The sequence below is a fragment of the Bos indicus x Bos taurus genome, chromosome 9, assembly GCF_003369695.1.
Source record: "Bos indicus x Bos taurus breed Angus x Brahman F1 hybrid chromosome 9, Bos_hybrid_MaternalHap_v2.0, whole genome shotgun sequence".
In the NCBI taxonomy this organism is placed as follows: domain Eukaryota; kingdom Metazoa; phylum Chordata; class Mammalia; order Artiodactyla; family Bovidae; genus Bos; species Bos indicus x Bos taurus.
This window is the reverse complement of record NC_040084.1, coordinates 103,893,423-103,915,961: the sequence shown is the minus strand read 5'-3', so window position 1 is coordinate 103,915,961 and position 22,539 is coordinate 103,893,423. Positions and strand designations below refer to the sequence as shown.

The following is a 22,539-nucleotide window of genomic DNA, read 5'->3' as shown; positions in this document are numbered from 1 at the left end:
AACAATTGGACTCTCTAAGAGAGTCTCCTGAAAAACTAGGACACAACAAGAATTTAAACATTAAAAATGAATATACCTAGAAAAGGATTACATACTATAAACACTCAACTGCCAGACATATAAGTATTTTTAAAAGAGTAAAAAAATTACATTATTTACAGCTGACACACCTGTATAACTGGCAAACCCGAGTCTGTGGACTATTACAAAATGTGGTCAACGGATGAAGGGAATGGCAAACGACTCCAGTGTTCTTGCCTTGAGAACCCCATGAACAGGATGAAAAGGCAAAAGATACGACACTGGAAGATGAACCCAAAGGTCAGTAGGTGTCCAATTTGCTACTGAGGAAGAGCAGATAAACAGCTCCAGAAAGAATGAAGAGACTGATCCAAAGCAGAAAAGATGCCCAATTGTGGATGTGTCTGGTGGTGCAAGTCAAGTCCAATGCTGTAAGGAACAACACTGCATATGAACCTGGAATGTTAGGTCCATGAATCAAGGTGAATTGGAAGTGGTCAAACTGGAGATGGCCAGAGTGAACATCAACATTTTAGCAACTGGTGAACTAAAATGGACAGGGATGGGTGAATTTAATTCAGATGACCATTATACCTACTACTGTGGGCTAGATCCCTTGGAAGAAATGGAGTAGTCCTCAGAGTCAACAAAGGAGTCTGAAATGCAGTACTTGGGTACAATCTCAAAAACGACAGAATGATCTCAATTTGATTCCAAAGCAAACCATTCAACATCACAGTAATCCAAATCTATGCCTCAACCACTAGTGCCGAAGAAACTGAAGTTGAACGGTTCTATGAAGATCTAGAAAACCTTCTAGAAATAACACCAAAAAAGATGTCCTTTTCATCCTAGGGGACTAGAATGCAAAAGTAAAAAGTCAAGAGATACCTGGAGTAACAGGCAAGTTTGGTCTTGGAGTACATAATGAAGCAGGGCAAAGGCTAACAGAGTTGTGCCAAGAGAACACACTGGTCATAGCAAACACCTTCTTCCAACAACACAAGAGAAGACTCTACACATGGACATCACCAGATGGTCAATACTGAAATAAGATTGATTATATCCTTGCAGCCAAAGAGAGAGAAGCTCTATCAGATCAGGTCAGATCAGATCAGTTGCTCAGTCATGTCTGACTCTTTGCGACCCCATGAATCGCAGCACGCCAGGCCTCCCTGTCCATCACCAACTCCCAGAGTTCACTGAGACTCACGTCCATCGAGTCAGTGATGCCATCAAGCCATCTCATCCTCTATTGTCCCCTTCTCCTCTTGCCCCCGATCCCTCCCAGCATCAGTCTTTTCCAATGAGTCAACTCGTCGCATGAGGTGGCCAAAGTACTGGAGTTTCAGCTTTAGCATCATTCCTTCCACAGAAATCCCAGGGCTGATCTCCTTCAGAATGGACTGGTTGGATCTCCTTGCAGTCCAAGGGACTCTCAAGAGTCTTCTCCAATACCACACTTCAAAAGCATCAATTCTTCAGCGCTCAGCCTTCTTCACAGTCTTGAGAAGCTCTATACAGTCAGCAAAAACAAGACCTGGAGCTGACTGTGGCTCAGATCATAATCTCCTTATTGCCAAATTCAGACTTATACTGAAGAAAGTAGGAAAAGCCACTAGGCCATTCTCAATTGACCTAATCAAATCCCTTATAATTATACGGTGGAGGTGACGAACAGATTCAAGGGATTAGATCTGGTAGACAGAGTGCCTGAACAACTATGGAAGGAAGTTCATAAAACTGTACAGAGGCAGTGACCAAAACCATCCCCAAGAAAAAGAAATGGAATAAGGCAAACTGGTTGTCTGAGGAGGCTTTACAAATAGCTGAGAAAAGAAGAGAGGTAAAAGACAAAGGAGAAAAGGTAATATACACCCATCTGAATGCAGCGTTCCAAACAACAGCAAGGAGAGATAAGAAAGCCTTCAGTGAACAATGCAAAAAAACAGAGGAAACAACAGAATGGGAAAGACTAGAGATCTCTTCAAGAAAACAGAGATACCAAGGGAATGTTTCATGCAAAGATGGGCACAAAAGGACAGAAATGGTATGGACCTAACAGAAGCAGAAGAGATTAAGAAGAGGTAGCAAGAATACACAGAAGAACTATACAAAAAAAGGTCTTAATGACCCAGATAACCACGATGGTTGATCACTAACCTAGAGCCAGACATTCTGGAGTGTGAAGTCAAGCAGGCCTTAGGAAGCATTACTACAAATAAAATTAGTCAAGGTGATGGAATCTCAGCTGAGCTATTTCAAATTCTAAAAGATGATGCTGTGAAAACGCTGCACTCAATATGCCAGCAAATTTGGAAAACTCAGCAGTGGCCACAGGACTGAAAAAGGTCAGTCTTCATTCCAATCACAAAGGGCAGTGCCGAAGAATGTTCAGATTACCACATAATGGCACTCATTTTCACATGCCAGCAAGGTAATGCCCAAAGTCTTTCAAGCTAGCCTTGAATAGCACGTGAACTGAGAACTTCTAGATGTTCAAGCTGGATTTAGAAAAACCAGAGGTCAAATTGCCAACATCCTTTGGATCATAGAAAAAGCAAGAGAATTCCAGAAACACATCTGCTTCATTGACTACGATAAAGCCTTTGACTGTGTGGATCACAACAAACTGTGGAAAATTCTTCAAGAGATGGGAGTATCAGACCACTTGACCTGCCTCCTGAGAAACCTGTATGCAGGTCAAGAAGCAACAGTTAGAACCAGACATAGGACAATGGACTGGTTCAAAATTAGGAAAGGAGTAAGTGAAGGCTGTATATTGTCACCCTGCTTATTTAATTACTATGCAGAGTACAATCATGTGAAATGCTGGGCTGGATGAAGCACAAGCTGGAATCAAGACTGCCGGGAGAAATAGCAGCAACCTCAGACATGCAGATGATACCACTCTAATGAAACAAAGTGAAGAGGAACTAAAGAGCGTCTTGATGAAAGTGAAAGAGGAGAGTGAAAAAGCTGGCTTAAAACTCAACATTTGAAAAACTAAGATCATGGCATCTGGTCCCATCACTTCATGGCAAATAGATGGGGAAACAATGGAAACAGTGAGACTTTCTTTTTGTGGGCTCCAAAATCACTGCAAATGGTGACTACAGCCATGAAATTAAAAGACGCTTGCTTCTCAGAAGAAAAACTATGACCAACCTAGACAGCATATTAAAAAGCACACGCATCACTTTGCTGACAAAGGTCCATCTAGTCAAAGCTATAGCTTTTCTAGTAATCATGTACAGATGTGAGAGCTGGACCATAAAGAAGGCTGACGCCAAAGAAGTGATGTTTTCAAACTGTGCTGGGGAAGACTCTTGAGAGTCCCTTGAACAGCAAGGATATCAAACCAATCAACCCTAAAGGAAATCAGTCCTGAATATTCATTGGAAGGATTGATGCTGAAGCTGAAGCTGAAGCTCCAATCCTTTGGCCACCTCACGCAAAGAGCCAACTCACTGGTAAAGAGCCTATGCTGGGCAAGACTGAGGGTAGGAGAAGAAGGGAGTGACAGAGAATGAGATGGTTGGAAGCTATCACTGAATCAATGGACATGAGTTTGAGCAAATTCCCAGAGGTAGTGAAGAACAGGGAAGCCTGGCATGCTGCAGTGAGGTTGCAGAGTCGGACATGATTTGCCACTGAAGTGAAGCAAAGTCAGTGAGTTGATAGCTGAAAAACTTAATACATGTAAGTCAAAAGCTTCCCTATGTATAAGCAGTGACTACCTAGAGCTCTCAACAGCTCAGAACCACTCAAATGGCCAGCTGTTACTTGGAGAAGAAATGCAGTCAACTTCCATTTACTCTGACACCTACACAGATCAGAGAGCAATCAGGCTCACAGGGCGGTTGGTACCTGTTAGGGTCGCCAGGACTCACACCTGAAGCGATGAGCCTGTGGCCACCACAGCACACGTGGCTTCCCTGGCGACAGGAGCCGTGGGAGGGCCTCTGAGCATTGGGGACACATGGGGGGCGGTGTGGGGGCGGCAGGGGAGGGGGACGCGGCTCTGGGGCTCAGTCTTGAGGGAGAGCGGGGAAGCTGGAGAGTGAAGCGGGGGACGGGCCTTGGGGCCTGAGCAGCCACTTGTCGGGGAACAGTGTTCAGTCTTGCAAAAGTACCAATTATCCCCACATTAATCCATCAGGAGCTCATCCCTGTGGGCTTCCTGTTTAACTTCACAGGTTCACTGGAATAATAACAATTAGAGAAGAGGCAGCACATTCTGAAGAAGAGGAGAAACAGGACCATAATGTCAGACACCAATGTTAGTATTAATGGCGACACCAACTAACCTGTTGTAAGACCTAGTAAAGACAGGAAAGGGAGTCCAGGTCCGGAGTCCAGGGCACCCTGCATAGAGGTGTTTATTCTCTAAATGGGGTTGGCCAACTTGCAAGCAATTTGTTAAAGAAAAAAATGAGCTAGATTCCCAGATGAAATAAATTCCTGCTGGATCAAAAGATGTAAATGGAAAAAAAGCTATAGAAGTATAATGGAAAGATATGAATACTTCTATAATTTTGGAAAACAAAAGGTCTTTTAAGAAGAACTCCAAATGCATAAGCCAGAGAGGAAAAACCTAAAGATACGTAACAGCAATATAGATAGAGAGACCGTCATAATGAGAGAAGGACAAATATCATATGATATCGCTCATATGTGGAATATAAAAAAGTGGTACAAATAACTTATTTACAAAATAGAGACAGAGTCACAGCAGCAGAAACCAATCTCACAGCTACCAGGGGATAAGGGGGCCCGGGGATGAACTGGGGACTGGGCCGACACACACACACCGCTACACACGAAACGGGGACTCAAGGACCCGCTGTGCAGTGCGGGGACTCCACTCAGTGATCACGCGCTCCACCACAGCGGCCTGTACAGGAGAGGAGTCTCAGACAGCGGAGACAGATATATGTATATATATGTGTGTGTGTGTAAGTGATTCACTTTGCTGTGCACCTGAAGCTAACACACTGTAAATCAACTATACTCCATTAAAACTTTTTAAGTAAATAAATACAGATTTAGAGTAAAAAAAAAAACGATGAATTATTTTAGGTGAGATCAAGTAATATTAATTTATTTGTTATAGAGAATACATGTCCACAAGTAATCTGTTCAGATGCAGGCAAGCCGTAACTCAAATAAATTAAAACAAAAGATAATTAAAATATAACTAATTACATTTGGAAACAACTCCATTCCCTCTCAACTGAAAGAAGTGAACCTAATGAAACATCTTCTTCCCTACACATTACCTTAAACACTGCTAACAGATCTTCATCGATAAATCTGAGTAAAAGGACAAAGCAAAACGCAAGCAGCTGACTGGCTGCTTCTTTCGGAAATTCAGGTAAACTGACTTCCCCATGGCTTAACCGATCTCTTAGACGGGGACCCTCCTGATGGTTTAGGAAATCCCAGAGAAATTCCTACCAAAAAAGGACACAAAAAATATGTGGTTAGTATTCTCAGCAGAAAGAAGGAAGTCTGAAGGCCTAGAAAGGGCAAGCCGAAGCAGAAGTGTTCATTACGGAAAAGTGAGCCTGGAAGAGAGAGTCAGTCAAGGTCGCAGAGCAGACAAGCACCAAGTCACCCGGGATCCCTCGGCTTCTCCTACACCCGCCGCCTCTGCTGCGTTCTCCTGTGGGACCTCCCTTCTGTGTATCAGCACCCTGCTACCCGAGGCAGGATGCTCCTGGGAAGCCCTGTTCTCTGGAACTGCACCCCACAACCTCAGGCAGGAGCCCTACTGCTCAGGCTGGATTTCCCGGGAGCCGTGTTTCTGCACCCATTCCTCAGCAGACTGACAAGAACCTGGCAAGTCCAGAGGACCGGGCACCAGGGCTGCAGAGCTGCCTGCATGGCCCCAGTGCCTGGCAGCAGCACCAGAGGACCGGCACCAGGGCTGCAGAGCTGCCTGCACGGCCCCAGTGCTCGGCAACAGCACCATTCCCAGCCTCACCCCCCTGAAGGACGAGGACTGTGTTGACCACACCTGGAATCCACAGCTGTGCTCACGACAACACCGGTTTTCTTTCCCCTCGTCCCCTCTTTCTCACATGTCCTTTCTCAGATCACCCTTTTATTTTTGAAGCCCTGTGAAGACACGGCTGTTTTCTTAATGGCAAATGTTCAAGAACTCTTCCACAGGCAGAGGAAAAAGAGTCAGAAAACCAAATTTTCTGATTCAGGCAAACTGCCGCTGGACAGAGGAGTCAGAGAGATTCAAGATGAAGATAAACGAGTTCAATCATGCTAACTTCCTGGTAGCAGAAAGGAGTGACTGATGTCACACAGCTGACTCCCAGTTAAAAAATATAAAAATTCTATTTACAGTCCAAAGAAGTCACTGCAATATCCTCATAAAATACAAAAATTTGACAAATAGAAACAGTTCTAAAAAATTATCCTCTCATCCAACACTCCATCTTACTAGTCACATCTGACTTCACTGTTAATAAAGCAGACAGAGTCCCTGCTATCAGCACAGACGGGCTCCCTGCTGGCTCCGATGGTAGAGAATCCGCCTGCGATGCAGGAGACCTGGGTTCTATCTCTGAGCCAGGAAGATCCTCTGGAGAAGGGAACGGCTACCCACTCCAGTATTCTTGCCTAGAGAATCCCATGGACAGAGGAGCCTGGTGGGCTACGCACATACAGTCCATAGGCTCACAGAGAGACGGACGTGACTGAACGACTAACACTGTGACACGTTTCATCAGTAAACTCACAGAACCCACAAGTTCAAACACTGTCAGGACCAGGGTGACTAAGTCGTCAGGTCCTAGGGAAAGGACGTGTGAATAATCAGCATGAAGCACAGGACCTGAGCTTGCTCAGAGCTCAGCCAGCGTCGGCTGCAAAGACAGTGGAATTCAGACGTGTGAATGCTCCAGAAGCACTTCTGGGCAGGAAACAAGACAAAATTAATGTCATTTTTGAGAAGATCTAATCATATTGGTAAGTAGCAGGGTATTAAATTATAAATGCCTGACACTTTACCATTGCAGGCTCTCCCAGGAAAAGAGGAAGTTGGTTGATTTTACCATCATTCAAGTGTTTTGCCAATATCTAAAACAGCAAAAGGAAGTAAAATGATTAACTGGTATACACATATACACACACAGAACTTTCAGTATCAAAACATCCTATACATGTGGCATGACATGGGTTAAGTCAGTATCAAAACATCCTATACATGTGGCATGACATGGGTTAAGTCAGTATCAAAACATCCTATACATGTGGCATGACATGGGTTAAGTCAGTATCAAAACATCCTATACATGTGGCATGACATGGGTTAAGTCCAAAGCAGATTAAATAAGAACAGTCTTAAAGTAGCAACCACCTATTTAAGAAAGGTCTTCTTAACCAATATAATGAGTTTAAGAAGATATATATACGTGTTCTTAACTGTGTGAATGTATGTGTTCATGTGTTTACATGTGTCTAGGTGTGTATATGTGCTTATATATATTCATGTATATGTATGTGCATATACGGGCTTCCCTGGTGGCTCAGATGGTAAAGAATCCACCTGCAATGCAGGAGACCCAGGTTCAATACCTGGGTCAGGAAGATCCCCTGGAGAAGGGAATGGCAACCCACTCCAGTATTCTTGCCTGGAGAATTCCATGGAGCCTGGGGCCTGGTGGGCTACAGTCCATGGAGTCACAAAGAGTCAGACACAACTGAGCAACTAACACATACTCATGTGTGCGTGTATGTATGTGTGTGTTTATGGGTAGTTTGTGTATATGTGTATATATGTGTTTATGTATACCTGCAAACACTGTACATGGTGCGTTTACACATATATACATGTGTGTACATGTATTTTGTGGCCTTTCCATAATTACTAATTAGCCGGAAAGCTATACTCAACACTATCATCAGCTTTTTCTTTTTTTCTGCTTATGTGAGTAAGCATAAGCATATTATGTCCTCAATATTTTCCTGCGAGCATATGATTTATGGTTTTTAATTTGATTGATTTAATTTTAATTAAAATCAAATTAATTTGATTTTTAATTTTATATTTTAATTTTTATTTTAAACAAATGCAACGTTCTGTTTATCTCAAGATATCTTAGAAGTTTACTTACTTCATCGAAGGTAGTATAAAGAGCTGTTGACTTCAGAAAAGGAAAGAAAATAAATAATTAAAGCAAAACACAAGTCATGTGACATTATTCAAAGCAGGAAAAAATTCTAGCACAGGGACACAAGTATGAAGCCTTCATTTGTAAATAAAACTTTATCTAGCAACACTTTGGGAAGGACGTGGCTGACAACATAAACACGATACACAAGGCATGAAGATACAGTGATCCTGGCAGGCAAGCCCCATGAGACTATCGCCCTCACACGCTCAGCAATTCAGGATCCCACAGCTTCACAAATCACTACTCACACACAGAGCACCTCTACTGATGGCTGGTATTTGTGTGCAAGTGAGCACAATCAAGTATTTTCTCCAACAAGCAGCCCGTGCCTTTCACACTTCTTGAGTAACTGGCACAGCAGGGTTTACAGATGTAGTTCGGGGCCAGACTGCCTCGACGTTCCAATCCCAACTTCAGCACCTTCTGCACGTGAAACCCCAAGGACCTTCACACACCCCAGTTTCTCTGCTAAACCAGAAGTGAGGAACGCCCATCTCAAAGGCTTCTGGGGAAGTCAACACGATTTTACACACAGCATGCTAAAATCAGTATTGTGAGGAGGTCGAGCACCCAAAAAGCATGTTGCACTTATTAATGCTTAATAACAGATTTTCATTTTAATATTATCAAATATTCTTCAACATGTATTACTGTGCAGATGGCTCTAAAGCCTGTTCTGCTGATGCTAAAATCTCCCCTGAGCTCTATTCTAAGTATTCAACTGCCTACTAAATATCCCTACCACTTCCTCAAAAAGACTGAACTTCTCACTCATCTCCATAAATGATGGAAATTAACTTCTATCTTGTTTTACAGAATTGGTATAAATATCGTCTCTTGCACCCCTAATACACATAAGCTTCTAAAAAGTCACAAAGTCTCATTCATCTTCACAACCTCCATTGACTCTGAAGAGATCTTATGCCATAAAATAATCATAGAATTTGCAAAAGCAATTTATAGTTTTACAAAGTATTTTCATTTGTATATCGCCTTATAAGTAAACTGTATAAACATTATTTTTCATACAAAGTTAAAAGCACATTGTATTTCCTTCCTGACCACTTGCCCAGTCCCCATGTCTTTGAGAGAGAAGCTTCATCTAACTTATTTCATCTGTTTGATGACTGTCATTTATAACTTTATTGCTACTTCTGTCTCGGTTGTTTGGAAAAGGTATATGGATTCATTACATATTCTAATGTACTGTCTACAGAATATAAGATAAAGTCAAGCATGTATTTGCTGATACTTTTTAAGTTGACCTGTCTTTACACTTAGAAATGTCTCTTTATTTTTTATTTTTTTTAATTTAAATTTATTTATTTTAATTGGAGGCTAATTACTTTACAATATTGTATTGGTTTTGCCATACATCAACATGAATCTGCCACGGGTATACACATGTTCCAATCCTGAACCCCCATCCCACCTCCCTCCCCATACCATCCCTCTGGGAAAAGTAGCTTTCCTTGGTGGCTCAGACGCTTAAGAAACTGCCTGCACTGCAGGAGACCCAGGTTCAATCCCTGGGTTGGGAAGATCCCCTGGAGAAGGAAATGGCACCCAACTCCAGTATTCTTGACTGGAGAATTCCATGGACAGAGGAGCCAGGTACAGCCCATGGGGTCGTGAACAGGCAGTTAGGACTGAGTGACTATCACTCACTCATCAGTACTGATGTTAGGTTTATTCTGGATAAAAGTCTGGGCTAAAATTTAAGATATTATTTGATAAACTGTATCCTCTGCAGAAACAGCCACAGTATCTACTTGTGCAGTGAAATGACAACGAAATGACCAAATTCATGAACCACAGCGTCATGCACTGAGTGGCCAGGACACCATGAAGTCAATTCTAAGAACACTCGAATGAGAGCTGACACTGGGGCTCCAGCTCTTTCCACTGAAGGCCAGGCTTCACTCCATGACACTGGGCTGGGCAGAGCCCAGTGAGAGGCACTGGGTGTGGGCACCAGCGGGCACCAGCAGACCAAGTATGGGCATCCCAGGCCCAAGGGTGACACAGAGGCCTCTACAAAACGCAGGGCAGAGCCAGCTCCAGATGAGACAGAGGCAGAGTGCAGAGGGAAGCAGTGTTAGCGCTGAGCAGAGCCAGCTCCAGATGAGACAGAGGCAGAGCAGAGGGAAGCAGTGTTAGCGCTGAGCAGAGCCAGCTCCAGATGAGACAGAGGCAGAGCAGAGGGAAGCAGTGTTAGCGCTGAGCAGAGCCAGCTCCAGATGAGACAGAGGCAGAGCAGAGGGAAGCAGTGTTAGCGCTGAGCAGAGCCAGCTCCAGATGAGACAGAAGTAGTGCAGAGGAAAGCAGTGTTAGCGCTGAGTAGACAAGGCTCTGGGAGGTCACCCCTGTGGCCCCAAGTGGCCACGCAGGGAACAGCAGGCAAGGAAGAGGAAAGGTGTGCATGTCCAGGAACTGGCAAGGAGTCTAAATGATGCTGGTGAAATCAAGTAGAGAACAAAGTGCAGAAGGCTGGGGCCAGACTCTGAGATCCTTTAAACCATGCAGAAACGTGAGCAGTGCAATCAGGTGCTGGAAGTCATGAAAGGCTTTTAAGCAGATGGGTTCATAGAAGACACAGGAATACTCATAAACTTAGCAAATAATCAGTGGCAGTGTGATTAGAGGAGGAGGAGAAGCACGAAGACCTGTGAGACACAAGCTCAGGTGAGCAAGATACGAGCCAGCGAGGCCGAGCACTGATGGACCATGGGATAAATCAGGGGCAGGACCGACTAGCAGGGTGACGCACAGGAGGATGGAGGACAAGCGGAGCACAGTTGGCGCCGAAGCTGGATGCAGAGCCATGAAGAGGACAGAGTTATGTCTGACTCTTTGCAACTCCATGAATCACAGCATGCCAGGCCTCCCTGTCCTTCAACAACTCCCGGAGCCTTCTCAAACTCATGTCCATCGAGTCAGTGATGCCATCCAACCATCTCATCCTCTGTCATCCCCTTCTCCTCCCGCCTTCAATCTTTCCCAGCATCAGGGTCTTTTCAAATGAGCCAGCTCTTCGCATCAGGTGGCCAAAGTATTGGAGTTTCAGCTTCAACATCAGTCCTTCCAATGAATATGCAGGACTGATCTCCTTTAGGATGGACTGGTTGGATCTCCTTGCAGTCCAAGGGACTCTCAAGAGTCTTCTCCAACACACAGTTCAAAAGCATCAATTCTTCGGGGCTCAGCCTTCTTTATGGTCCATCTCTGACATCCATACATGACCACTGGAAAAACCATAACTTTGACTAGACGGACCTTTGTCAGCAAAGTAATGTCTCTGCTTTTTAATATGCTGTCTAGGTTGGTCATAGCTTTTGTTCCAAGGAGCAAGCATCTTTTAATTTCATGGCTGCAGTCACCATCTGCAGTGATTTTGGAGCCCAATAAAGTCTGTCACTGTTTCCATTGTTTCCCCATCTATTTCCATGAAGTGATGGGACCAGATGCCAAGATCTTAGTTTTTTGCACGTCAGCAGATGGCGGAGTAGAAAGACGTGCGCTCATCTTCTCCTGCGAGAACTCCAAAACTGCGGCTCACCGCTGAACCACTGCCGACAGGAGGATGCTGGAGCCCACCGAAAAAAGATACCCATGTCCAGGGACGAAGGAGAAGCCCAGACAAGACGGTAGGAGGGGCAAGATCATGTGTGGAATAAGGATAGTAAGGAATATCAGAGAACAAACTTGTGGAAGAAGAAAAATGCCTCTTTTGAAATAAAGTAAGTCTGGGAGCTGGGGAAGCGCCTACGAACATATTCAACAAACAGGTGCAAACGTACCACAGGAGATCAAAGAACCGTGAGTGAGAAAGAATGCCTTGAAGACGGCTGGATTTAACGCGCTGAACCCCCCTCTCAGCACTGCTTTAGCGGCATCAACAACTCGTGCCATGTGGGGCTCTCATTTCCGTTAGTTTCGGAGTATTTTCTGACTGGTGTTGCTCCCACACAGGTCACAGCTCAGACACTGGATTATGTGAGCTCTCGCAGGGGATGCATATAAAGAGGAGTAGAGGGCTGAGAGCAGGGTTTTTTGAGGAATGCCTATTTACCGGGAAAAAAGAGGAAGACAAACTAGGGAAAGAAACAAGAACACCAGGTAGGGCAGATGCTTGTGCTCGTCCCACAATAGATATTCTCCCTTTCCCCTAGCTAATGCATTCTCCCATAGCCCACTAGGGCACGGCCACTCAAAGGCATCTCTAAGCCCCACTGGCAGCTCTGGCCAAAAGGAAGCAGGCTCTTCAGAGAAGGCAAGCTGCAGACCACCCATGCCCACCTTGTGGGGTTGCAATAGCACACCAGTAACCATGGCTACAGAGAAAGCATGAGCACCAACCACTTTTATGACATCATTAAGTTTAAAAAACGACTTGGAAATTTTTTTTTCCCATTTTTATCCTGCCCAGTTGTGTCTGACTCTTTGCAACCTCATGGACTATACAGTCCATGGAATTCTCCAGGCCAGAATACTGGAGTGGGTAGCCTTTCCCTTCTCCAGGGATCTTCCCAACCCAGGCCTCCCACACCACAGTCAGATTCTTTATGAGCTGAGCCACAAGGGAAGACTCACAGATAAATATAAATCATACAAAATCAAAATAGGAAACCACAAAAAATGACAGTCAAGCCTTCCAAAGAAAGTTCTTGCGAGAAAATTCATTTAACGATAAACAAAAACAAGATGGTAAAAACTTTAATTAGGGACAGAAAACCGTCAGCGCAGCAGCAGCCAGCAGCACCGACCACCAGGCAGGCGAGCAGGCGACCACCAGGCATGCGTACCTCAGCAGTGAGAAGCCTCTTTGGACATTCGTTAACTTCAGCAAACACCCTCCTAAGTCCAGTCTCCAGCTGCATCAACAACAATATGGCACAGTCAGCAAACCTGTGAAATTGAAGGAAAGCAGTGAAACTTCATGTTTTAAAGGTAAACTCTGGCGCTAACACCATAATGATAAGGGTGCTGCTTTCCAGGGTTCCCCACGTGTGTCCAAAGCAGCGAGGGTGGCGTCACTCACTAACACGAGAAACAGAAGCAGAGTCAGGTCTCACGGGTGAGCGACAATACAACTGTCTTCTGGTGTTTTAATGATGATGAGACATTTTAGAAGCTGCAGCAGAACAGAATGTCGCCAAATACCTGCCAAACTTGTTTCATCTAGAAAGTACTCAGACACCAGGGTGCCAGTGGGCTCTCACGGTTTCCAATCAAGTGTCTGCATCAGGACAGAGTAACGGGGAGAGAAGTGGAGCCCGCTGACCTCCCAGACCAACACTCAGGGCCTGCTCCCCGGGGAACAGAGGCAACTGACAACCTCTGTCCTGATTCTCTAACACTGCACATCGTGTTTCAGTCACAGTAAGAGCTTGAAAAATATTAGTAAGTCCATTCAAAAAAGTAACTATTGGGGCGCTCCTTGGTGGCCGAGTGGTTAGGACCCTGGGTTTCTACAGCCATGGCCCGGGCTCAATCCCTGATCAGGGAACTGGGGTCCTGCGAGGTGTGCAGAGCAGCCAAAATGATTTCTTAATTTCTAAAATAAAAATTAAATTAAAATAATTATCATTATTAACTATATAAAACTGTACCAAAAAACAAAAAAATGTTTAAAACACAATTACAAGATGCCTTTCAATTAATTACAGGAAGATAATTTATGCTCGGGTCGACTCCTGTTCGCTTTTACTCCAACAGCAGCACAGTACGGGAGGCAGAGGCTTCTAGGAAGGCCTGGCCTCCAGACCACCAGTGGCCACTCTGTAAAGCCACACTGCAGGTACCTGTGAGACTTTAACTTGGTTAATGCAACTTCCCAATATGGCAACATGATTTTCAGTATAAACGTGGACTTCTTCATCACTTCTTCTAATACTGAAAGCACCTCAGATGTAACATCTGTAAAACAGCAAACATTTTTAAGCACAATCACACTGATCAGTGGAAAAAAGGCGTGAACACACTTAGGGAGTCATGCCACTGGGCCGACCTCTTTAAGAAGACGGACCATGGGCAATGTGTGCCGTCTAAGAGAGAGGCTACCTGAATGAGGCCAGGGCGGCAGGTGACCATGTGAGGGCCCAGGGCGACCCCTGGGCCCCCACACAGAGGCTGAAACTGTGTGAGCAGAAGAGTTCAGGGGCAACTGGTTGACCACGCTGACCAAGAAAACACATCTTCCAAAGATACAGGAAGTAAGAGTGAACCCAAAGGTAAACTCCGGACTTAAGGTGACCATGCCGTGTCCATGTCAGCTCATCCATCCGTGGCAACCGACGTCCCACCTGGTGAGAGACGCTGACAAGGGAGACCGGTGGGGAAACCTCTGCACCTCCTTCCTGATTCTGTTGTAAACTTAAAACTGCTCTACACAAGTCAAGTCTTAAAAAATATATGCTGTTGGCAGTCACCAGACGACCAAAAGATTCCATGATACCAAAAGGCTAAGACCACTGGGGCCAAGATGCTGTGTGCTCTTCCCACCAGGGTTTACATCAGCAAGTACAGACACGGCATGTCTACCTCCAGACAGGAAAAGGAATGGGCCTGGAGCAGACACAGCGTTTATCTGTTCTCTTGAAGTCCTGTGTCGTCAACCTCACTAACCTGCTAAGACTGCGACGTGAAAAAAAAAAAAGGTGATATTTGTTGCTGTTCAGTTGCTAGATTGTGCCCAGCTCTTGGTCACCCCGTGGACTGCAGCCCCAGGCTTCTCTGACAATGGCATTTCCCAGGCAAGAATACTGGAGTGGGCTGCCATTTCCTTCTCCAGGGGATCTTCCCAACCCAGAGACTGAATCCTCGTCTCCTGGGCTGGCAGATGGGTTCTTTCCACTGAGCCACCAGGGAAGTCCCAGGATGGCACAGGAGAGCACTTACACCAGGGGCACTTCTGGCCTCGCCATTAAGAGAGCTGAGCAAGAGAGCCGAGAGGAGGGAGTGCACGCCACAGATGGCCCAAGCCACACGTCTGCACGAGACACCGATTTTACCAATGCTGGTTCATGTTGATTAGTATTATTAATATTGATCAACATTATTAATATTATTCACCAATAATATTAACACTGATTCATGTAGCCGTGATCGTCAGACTCCCGGTGCCAAACCTGGGGGCACCATGCGAAGAGGTGAGGATTTATGTGGCAAAGTTTAAGAGGTTCTTCGTGAAACTTTCAAAGGCATATTGCCCCTGGAGAGTAACTATTCCTCCCACAGAGCTCGAGTCTCAGTCCTGCTTAATAACGCTATAAACACCTTTACAAAGACAGAGTCAAAGAAAAACGTGAAATTGGTACTTGCCAGGAAAAACGATCAAATCCTCTAGGCTCGTAAGAGTCACGAAAGGTCGATGTGCCAATGTGAAGTTCGTCTGTTGAAGGAAGCCGGTCAGTAGCTGACCCAGTCCTGCTGTCAGCAGCACCATCATTGAGCAGTATCTAGTGGGAAAGAGCACAGACATCTGTCAGAAACACGAACCCAGCACACATATGAAAAGCTCTACTTAGAAAAAAAAAGTTTAAAATTAAAAAGCAAAACAGTATCAAATTTCAGAAAATCCCACTGGCTGTGGGGATGAAGCTGTGCAGTGGCCCAGAGGACCAGTGACCTCTCAGGAACCGGTGAGCTGAAACCCAGGACGCCACCCACTGGAAGCTGTGCATGTCACCACTTCCGCTGCTGAGAGTAAGTCAGTGAAATCGTAACCCGATCACCACAGCAGCCATTCGGCCACTAACATCCAGCTTTGTCTTCAACATCCTGAACCCAAACTCTCTTATTTATCTCAAAACACATCTTTCCGTGATATGAAATTCAAAACAAAACAAACTTCTCAGCATATGAAGAAAGCGCGCGCATGCCTCCCCGAGCACCTACTTGGGCGGAACCTCCTGAGGGGCTGCGAAGCCGTGCCACAGGACGTTGCGGAGGTTGAGCCCGCGCGGAGAGCCCACGAAGACCTTGAGCACGTCCATCTGGGGGGGGCAGGGCACGGGGTTACTCAGGAGCCAACCCAGCTGGGACCACGTGAGCTTTCCTCCCCGGAACCGAGGGCACCACGAGTGCAGAGCACGGAAGCCCACAGGAACGAACCCGTGCGAGCCGAGCACTCACGCCAGACGCTTTCTGCTCGTATTCCTTACTCGCTCGCCCTGGGGACGCCCTCTGAGGGAGATGCTGTACTCGCGCCACACACGTGAGAGGCGTACGGCAGGGAGGGGTGAGACCAGGGGTGCAGAGGCCCCAGAGCCACAAGTGGATGGGACCCCCCAGGACACACCGCTTCCAGGCCACACGTCGAGAGGCCCCGTCGGTAGATAAGACAACTCCATGGCAAACGACGGATGAGACTGCACGGCAGGCAGCTGAGCAACAAGGCTCGGCCTCCTGTCTGACGTGAAGCTCTCCATTCACCTGCTCCATCCTCCTACCCATCAACACAAAGTGAAGACCCTCCAGTACAAGGATCCTGCTTGTCCAGCTCCAACACTAACACCTTCCCTGAGCATTCTCTGGGTGTGCAGCACCACGCGTTACAGGAGATTCAGAACACACGGAAGCTGCTCAGAGACTAAGAGGACTCAGACCCGTGTCGCAAGAAAGAGGAGTTGAGACTCCCAGAGACTCACAAAAGGACTGAAGCTGCTTCATTCACCTGCAGACTCGGGGGGAAGGGGAGACAGGTGCTCTGAATGCCCCCAGGGGCAGGAACTCACACAAGGGGTTTTAACTCAGCACCAGAACGTCTGACAGCCAGCCCTTCTGTGCTACTCCAAGTAGTCCTGGCTCTCACACTAACTTAAAATACTTCAACATGAACTTAATTAAATATCAATAACTATAACAACATTAATAATTAAATATTACTTCCTTAAAATTTACTATTATTTTAAATTAACTGTTCATACCATCTGGGAAATTACAAGTATATATGCCAAGGATCTAGGAAAATTACCTGGGAGCTGCAAGGGCTGTGGGTGGACAGAAGCCTCACTGCACAACACAGGCAGAAAACCGAGGACAGAGCAAAACAAGGGATTTAGGAGTTCAGTGTGACGACAAGCAGTCTGTACTTCACTTCACACACTCCACCAAAGGAGATGACCCTAAGCTGGCAGGGGTAACGAACTACCAGGAAGCGCAGGAAAGCTTCCCTGACAGCAGTTTCTCAGTGAGTCCCGTCGGTAAACGTCCTCCTGGTGGGCACCACCCTGGCTTGCTTCTTCACCTTGACCTGACTTATTCAGTTGCCTGAAGGTTACTCACTGGTCTTAAACAATCATGATCATGTGGCCTCGAGAAGACTTTGAAAAAGTACCCATTTTTAAACTGGCATCTAAATTTTTTTTCAACTTAAGTTTCAGTAGCTGCAAAAGGTATACTTTCTCACGTGTTAAAAATATTGATTTTTTAAATAATAAAATTGTAATAAAAGATGCTTACTCCTTGGAAGGAAAGTTATGACCAACCTAGATAGAATATTCAAAAGCAGAGACATTACTTTGCCAACAAAGGTCCGTCCAGTTAGGGCTATGGTTTTTCCAGTGGTCACGTATGGATGTGAGAGTTGGACTGTGAAGAGAGCCGAGTGCCAAAGAATTGATGCTTTTGAACTGTGGTGTTGGAGAAGACTCTTGAGAGTCCCTTGGACTGCAAGGAGATCCAACCAGTCTATTCTAAAGGGGATGAGTCCTGGGTGTTCGTTGGAAGGACTGATGCTGAGGCTGAAACTCCAATACTTTGGCCACCTGATGTGAAGAGTTGACTCACTGGAAAAGACTCTGATGCTGGGAGGGATTGGGGGCAGGAGGAGAAGGGGACGACAGAGGATGAGATGGCTGGATGGCATCACCGACTCAATGGACATGAGTTTGGGTAAACTCTGGGAGTTGGTGATGGACAGGGAGGCCTGGTGTGCTGCAGTTCATGGGGTTGCAGACAGTCAGACATGACTGAGTGACTGAACTAAACTGAACTGAACTCTTTAAAGGGTTAAAATTTTACTCTTAAATAAGTTAGTATTATATCTTCTAGAATTACTATTATAATACACAATGAGATCAATAGACTTCAAATTACTCATTTGTCTGGCCCCCAGAGGTTACTATATCAGAGGCTATTCCTCCAGCGTCATCACATCAGAGGCCCTACACATGAGGTCATAAAATGGGTTCGTCACACCAGAGGCACCACACCTGCTCGTCACACCAGAAGCTCTTACACCAGAGGCTCCTACACCTGAGGTCATCACATCAGAGGGTATCATCAAAGCACATTAGCACCAGGACAAGAGAGAGGTGTGTCTCTTGGCTGGAAGCATGGCAATTTTGGCGGAAAGGGTCTGGGAAAGGAAAGTAAGCTTGAATACCTGAGATAATTAATTTTTTCCTAACATAGTATCAACTTTTGAGGAACAAAAATAGAGTTAACATTGATTGTTTTGGGCTATTTTTCCTCCATCGGTTTTAACTGGACAAGCTTACCACAGGCTGCCCAAAGACTTGAGCAAGTTCCTCAGATGCGAGCAGATCTCTTAAAAGAAAGGGGCAGTCCTTCCCAATCAGTAAATATACCTGAAATTCAAACAAACTTGTGTAACAACTGTATTACAATGAGCCAAATCACATTAACCAAAACATCACCCACAAAGCAGGTGTCTGCACAGATGAGGGGAGGAAAGAACTGGAGACACTGATGTTTCTGATCTCACAATCATTCAAAAAGAAAAATATTTCAAAAATCTGTGCCAAGTGATTATACAGGAAAATAATAATTAAAATCTAGAAATCTCAATGAAACTGCAAAACAGTTTACTGTTCATTCAGACACTTTACGCGGCCAGCAGTGAAAGAGTCCTCACACTCACATCACCCAGGGCTCGCTCCAGACACGACGAGAGCTTCATGAGGCTGAGGCAAATACTGGGAGATTCAGGACTCCTCAAGGCACCAAGTATTTCAGGAAATAACTGTTTAGAATAAGACACGTCAGAATTCATGTTCAATAAGCATTATTTCTCAAAGTCACAATTTTATTAATGAAATTCAAACCTTGAAAGATTTAATTAGCATATTTTAATGACTGTGTTGGTGTAGGCAAACATTTTTTATATAAATACAACAAAATACAAAGAATCAAGAAAAACATTTGAATACCAAAGGAGGTTTTGGGAAGTTCTTTATGTAAATGTTTATTAAAAGCAATAAATTTGGCATAACTGTAAACTGGAAAGTCAAATACTTTGACCTAAATCTTATATCTCATTTTGATTACGTCTTAAAAACATAAATAAGGCAGCTCACCCTGCCACTTAAGTGAGCTACTACACAGGGAGAGGGAAGGCCCTGCCACTCTGTATGAGGAAAGCCAAGTATTTTAGAGTTAGATTTTTATAGTTACTGCTCTATTGTAATCATTTAATGTGCCAAGGGAAATGGCTAGTTTGAACCTTGAACTACCCCACCTCCCTTCTGCCACCCTCAACAAGCCAAGCGTCCCCGCCTCAAGTCCCCTCGTCCCAGTGCCTCAAGAACATCTTTTGATCAGTCTGGAAGGTCTTTTTTTTTTTTTTTGGAGCTGTCCAATTTTTCTGTCCTGGGACCAGCAGCACCCATGCACCAAACCACCTCCCCGAACCCTGATCCTGACACTGCATCCAGAAACCTCCTTTGGGCAAAGGATGTCTCTCAGCTTTTGCAAACAGCTCAACTTTCCCTAGCAACACTCAAGCCTTCTCACAGCCCAGGGCCCAGAGGACAGAGGATACCCCTTTAAAATCAGCAAGGAGCAAAGGCCTCTAAGTGGAATCTGCAGTCTTTCATTTCTAAGACTTTGTTGCTGTTCAAAAGCCAAACCTCTGGAACACCTGTCCACTGGAGCGCCGGTGCGTATCGCATTTCAAACTGCCCCTCGGGCAGAGACGACAGATGCAGGTGGACGGCCTGGCACACGGGGCCCAGCAGCCGCACGCTTTCCCGGTGGTCCAGACCCTGGGCTGCAAGGGCGAGAGAGCAAGTGAGCTCCGCATTGTGTGACGAAAACGCCTACATTGTCAAAGTGCTTCAATGATGAAATTTCCACAAAATTAAGAACCAGTTTAAACTGAACTTAAAACAAAGATACTCATGTTGTGGAAAATAAGTTACATATGTGTTTACCTGATTATAAAAGAAAAACTGTCAGAGAGTTTGAAAAATACAGAAAGGTTCAAATAAGACAAAAAATATTTTTTTAATTTCTTTACCTGTATGTAAGTTTGTATATATAATACTTTAACCTGACTTTTTAATGTAACATTATTAGACCAGATTTCCAATGACATTAATTTATAATTATTATTATTATTTTGGAACATATTTATAATATGAATTTTTGGTTTGAGGGTTTTTTCCGTAAGTTTTGGCTGAACATTTACACGGTTCACAACCCAAAAATATAAAAGGGTGGAAGTCTCTCTCGTGGCACCAGTTCTCCTTCCTATAGCAGCTTTCATATTTCAAGAAATGTTATACATTTCTTGAGTGTATTTAGAAATATTCATACATACACAAGCAAATATTACATGTTGCCCCTATTGTTTCGCTCTGCCATATAGCTCAGAGAGATTTCTGGGCCAGAAAGATGGGCCCCCTTACTCTCTTCCACCCCGCATAATGTTCCCTTGCGCACACTCTTCATAATTTGTTTGAGCAATCCCATAGTGCTTGACATCTGGCTATTTCCAGTGCTCTTCCCTTCTTTCTTCTCTGTCACAGAATGCCTCAAGGAGCCACCTGCCACAGGCACATGCTCACACCTGTGACTGGACCTGTCCTGTATGCTCCTGGATGGAACTGCTGGGCCAGAGTATGTTTGCTTATAATTTTTACAACTATTTTAAAATATTCCAGTCCACATCCCTACTTAAAAAAAGGTACAAGAATGCCCAGAAGACATGTAAAATAACTGTATATACCACTGGTCACCCCATACCCTTAACTCATGACTTCTGTCTGCTTCCCTTTTCCACCAGGACTGCAGGCCGAGAGCCCTCAGCCCACACAGCCTCCAACCCCCCTCCTCACCTGCAGCTTTCCCCTCACTCCCCTGCGCTTCTCTGGTCTCACTCCCTCTCTCTCCACACCGATTCTTTTTCTCTTTGAGCTAAGCCTGTACTATTAATATAACATCTTCTAACCCAAAAAGCAGTGGTCAGAAAGGGAAAGTTTACAGGTTAAGACATTTTAAAGAGAACAGTATTGATGGGCATTTGGGCTGCAGGCAAAATACAAACCTGATTCTGTATAAACCATGCAGTCTGTAATTTTCTTCCAGCATACTTCACCGTTTTGAGTTACAATGCTGCTGATGTCGCAACTTTCTCTGACTTCAAACCCAAGTTTACAGATCATGTCATACACTGAAGGAGAAAGACAGGTGGCAATCGGCTCCCCAACTAATATCTGAAATATAAAACATAAAACACACTCTTCAACAGAAAATATTAACTTTATAATATATTTAAGTCACAGGAAAACTGTTATGTCTTATAGAATATACTCAGGAATAGTTACTGTGTTAACACTTTCTGGATGTCAGAAGAACTATATGATTAAAACACTGTGATTAAATATTAACTAAAGATTACTTATGCAAATATTTTCAAGTAAATGTTTAAAGATATTATTTTATTAAACATAGTATTTTTAACATAAGAATTTACAGAAGCTCAGAATATTTTATGGATAGTGCATTTCCTTTCAGCATTCACAAATTATCCCAAAGTTATCAAAATAAGCATTTTTAAATGAGGGCTGAGAAAAATAGAATATCAAGCTACTAAATGAATTAAACATTAAATAATGCTAAAACGGAGCAAAATGCATAATTCCGACTCCCTACATAGTCTAAAAAGCAGCAAACCATGCTGCTTTTTCATAAAAAGTTAAAAACCAATTCTTCATAATTCTCCTGACATTACGCTAAGATTGCCCAATAACTGCAGAGAGATCATATTCTAGATCTGAAAAGGACCTGGTGTCTTTATGAGATGTGTTAAGGGGTGTGCATTTTCCAACATCAGTAAGTCTCGGCAGCTTCCTAATTTGGAAGCCAGTTGGCTTCAGTTCCCCCATCCCCGTCAGTGTCACCCATTATCCTGTCCACTCTTCCTGTCCCCAAAAGCTTCATTCCTGCTCTCAGCCTTGAAGTCAACCAATGCTTTCAGGTCCCAGCAATTGAGGTACTCTCTGAAAGATTTGTGTGGAATATTCGGCAATCCTCTGTGGCTGACACCCGCTCAGCCAGTCACCACACTTTCCTT

At 44.5% G+C, this 22,539-nt stretch overlaps 1 protein-coding gene across 12 annotated transcripts in view; it reads right to left on the bottom strand.

Annotated features, from left to right (window-relative positions):
* The window catches only part of ERMARD (ER membrane associated RNA degradation), a 28,886-nt gene that overhangs the window by 3,998 nt on the left and 2,349 nt on the right, over positions 1 to 22,539 (bottom strand). For 5 of the 12 annotated variants that reach the window (XM_027552101.1, XM_027552104.1, XM_027552106.1 and 2 more), the window contains exons 2-12: positions 21,511 to 21,679; positions 20,093 to 20,232; positions 19,105 to 19,206; positions 18,722 to 18,811; positions 16,116 to 16,213; positions 15,540 to 15,676; positions 14,021 to 14,135; positions 13,022 to 13,124; positions 8,157 to 8,186; positions 7,051 to 7,119; positions 5,304 to 5,477 (exon numbers count right to left, since the gene is read on the bottom strand). In XM_027552101.1, coding sequence (XP_027407902.1) covers positions 5,304 to 5,477; positions 7,051 to 7,119; positions 8,157 to 8,186; positions 13,022 to 13,124; positions 14,021 to 14,135; positions 15,540 to 15,676; positions 16,116 to 16,213; positions 18,722 to 18,811; positions 19,105 to 19,206; positions 20,093 to 20,232; positions 21,511 to 21,679 — 1,227 coding nt within the window. Of the gene's footprint in view, positions 1 to 5,303; positions 5,478 to 7,050; positions 7,120 to 8,156; positions 8,187 to 13,021; positions 13,125 to 14,020; positions 14,136 to 15,539; positions 15,677 to 16,115; positions 16,214 to 18,721; positions 18,812 to 19,104; positions 19,207 to 20,092; positions 20,233 to 21,510; positions 21,680 to 22,539 lie in introns of those variants that run through there. The other 7 variants (XM_027552108.1, XM_027552102.1, XM_027552112.1 and 4 more) reach the window with 7 other exon arrangements.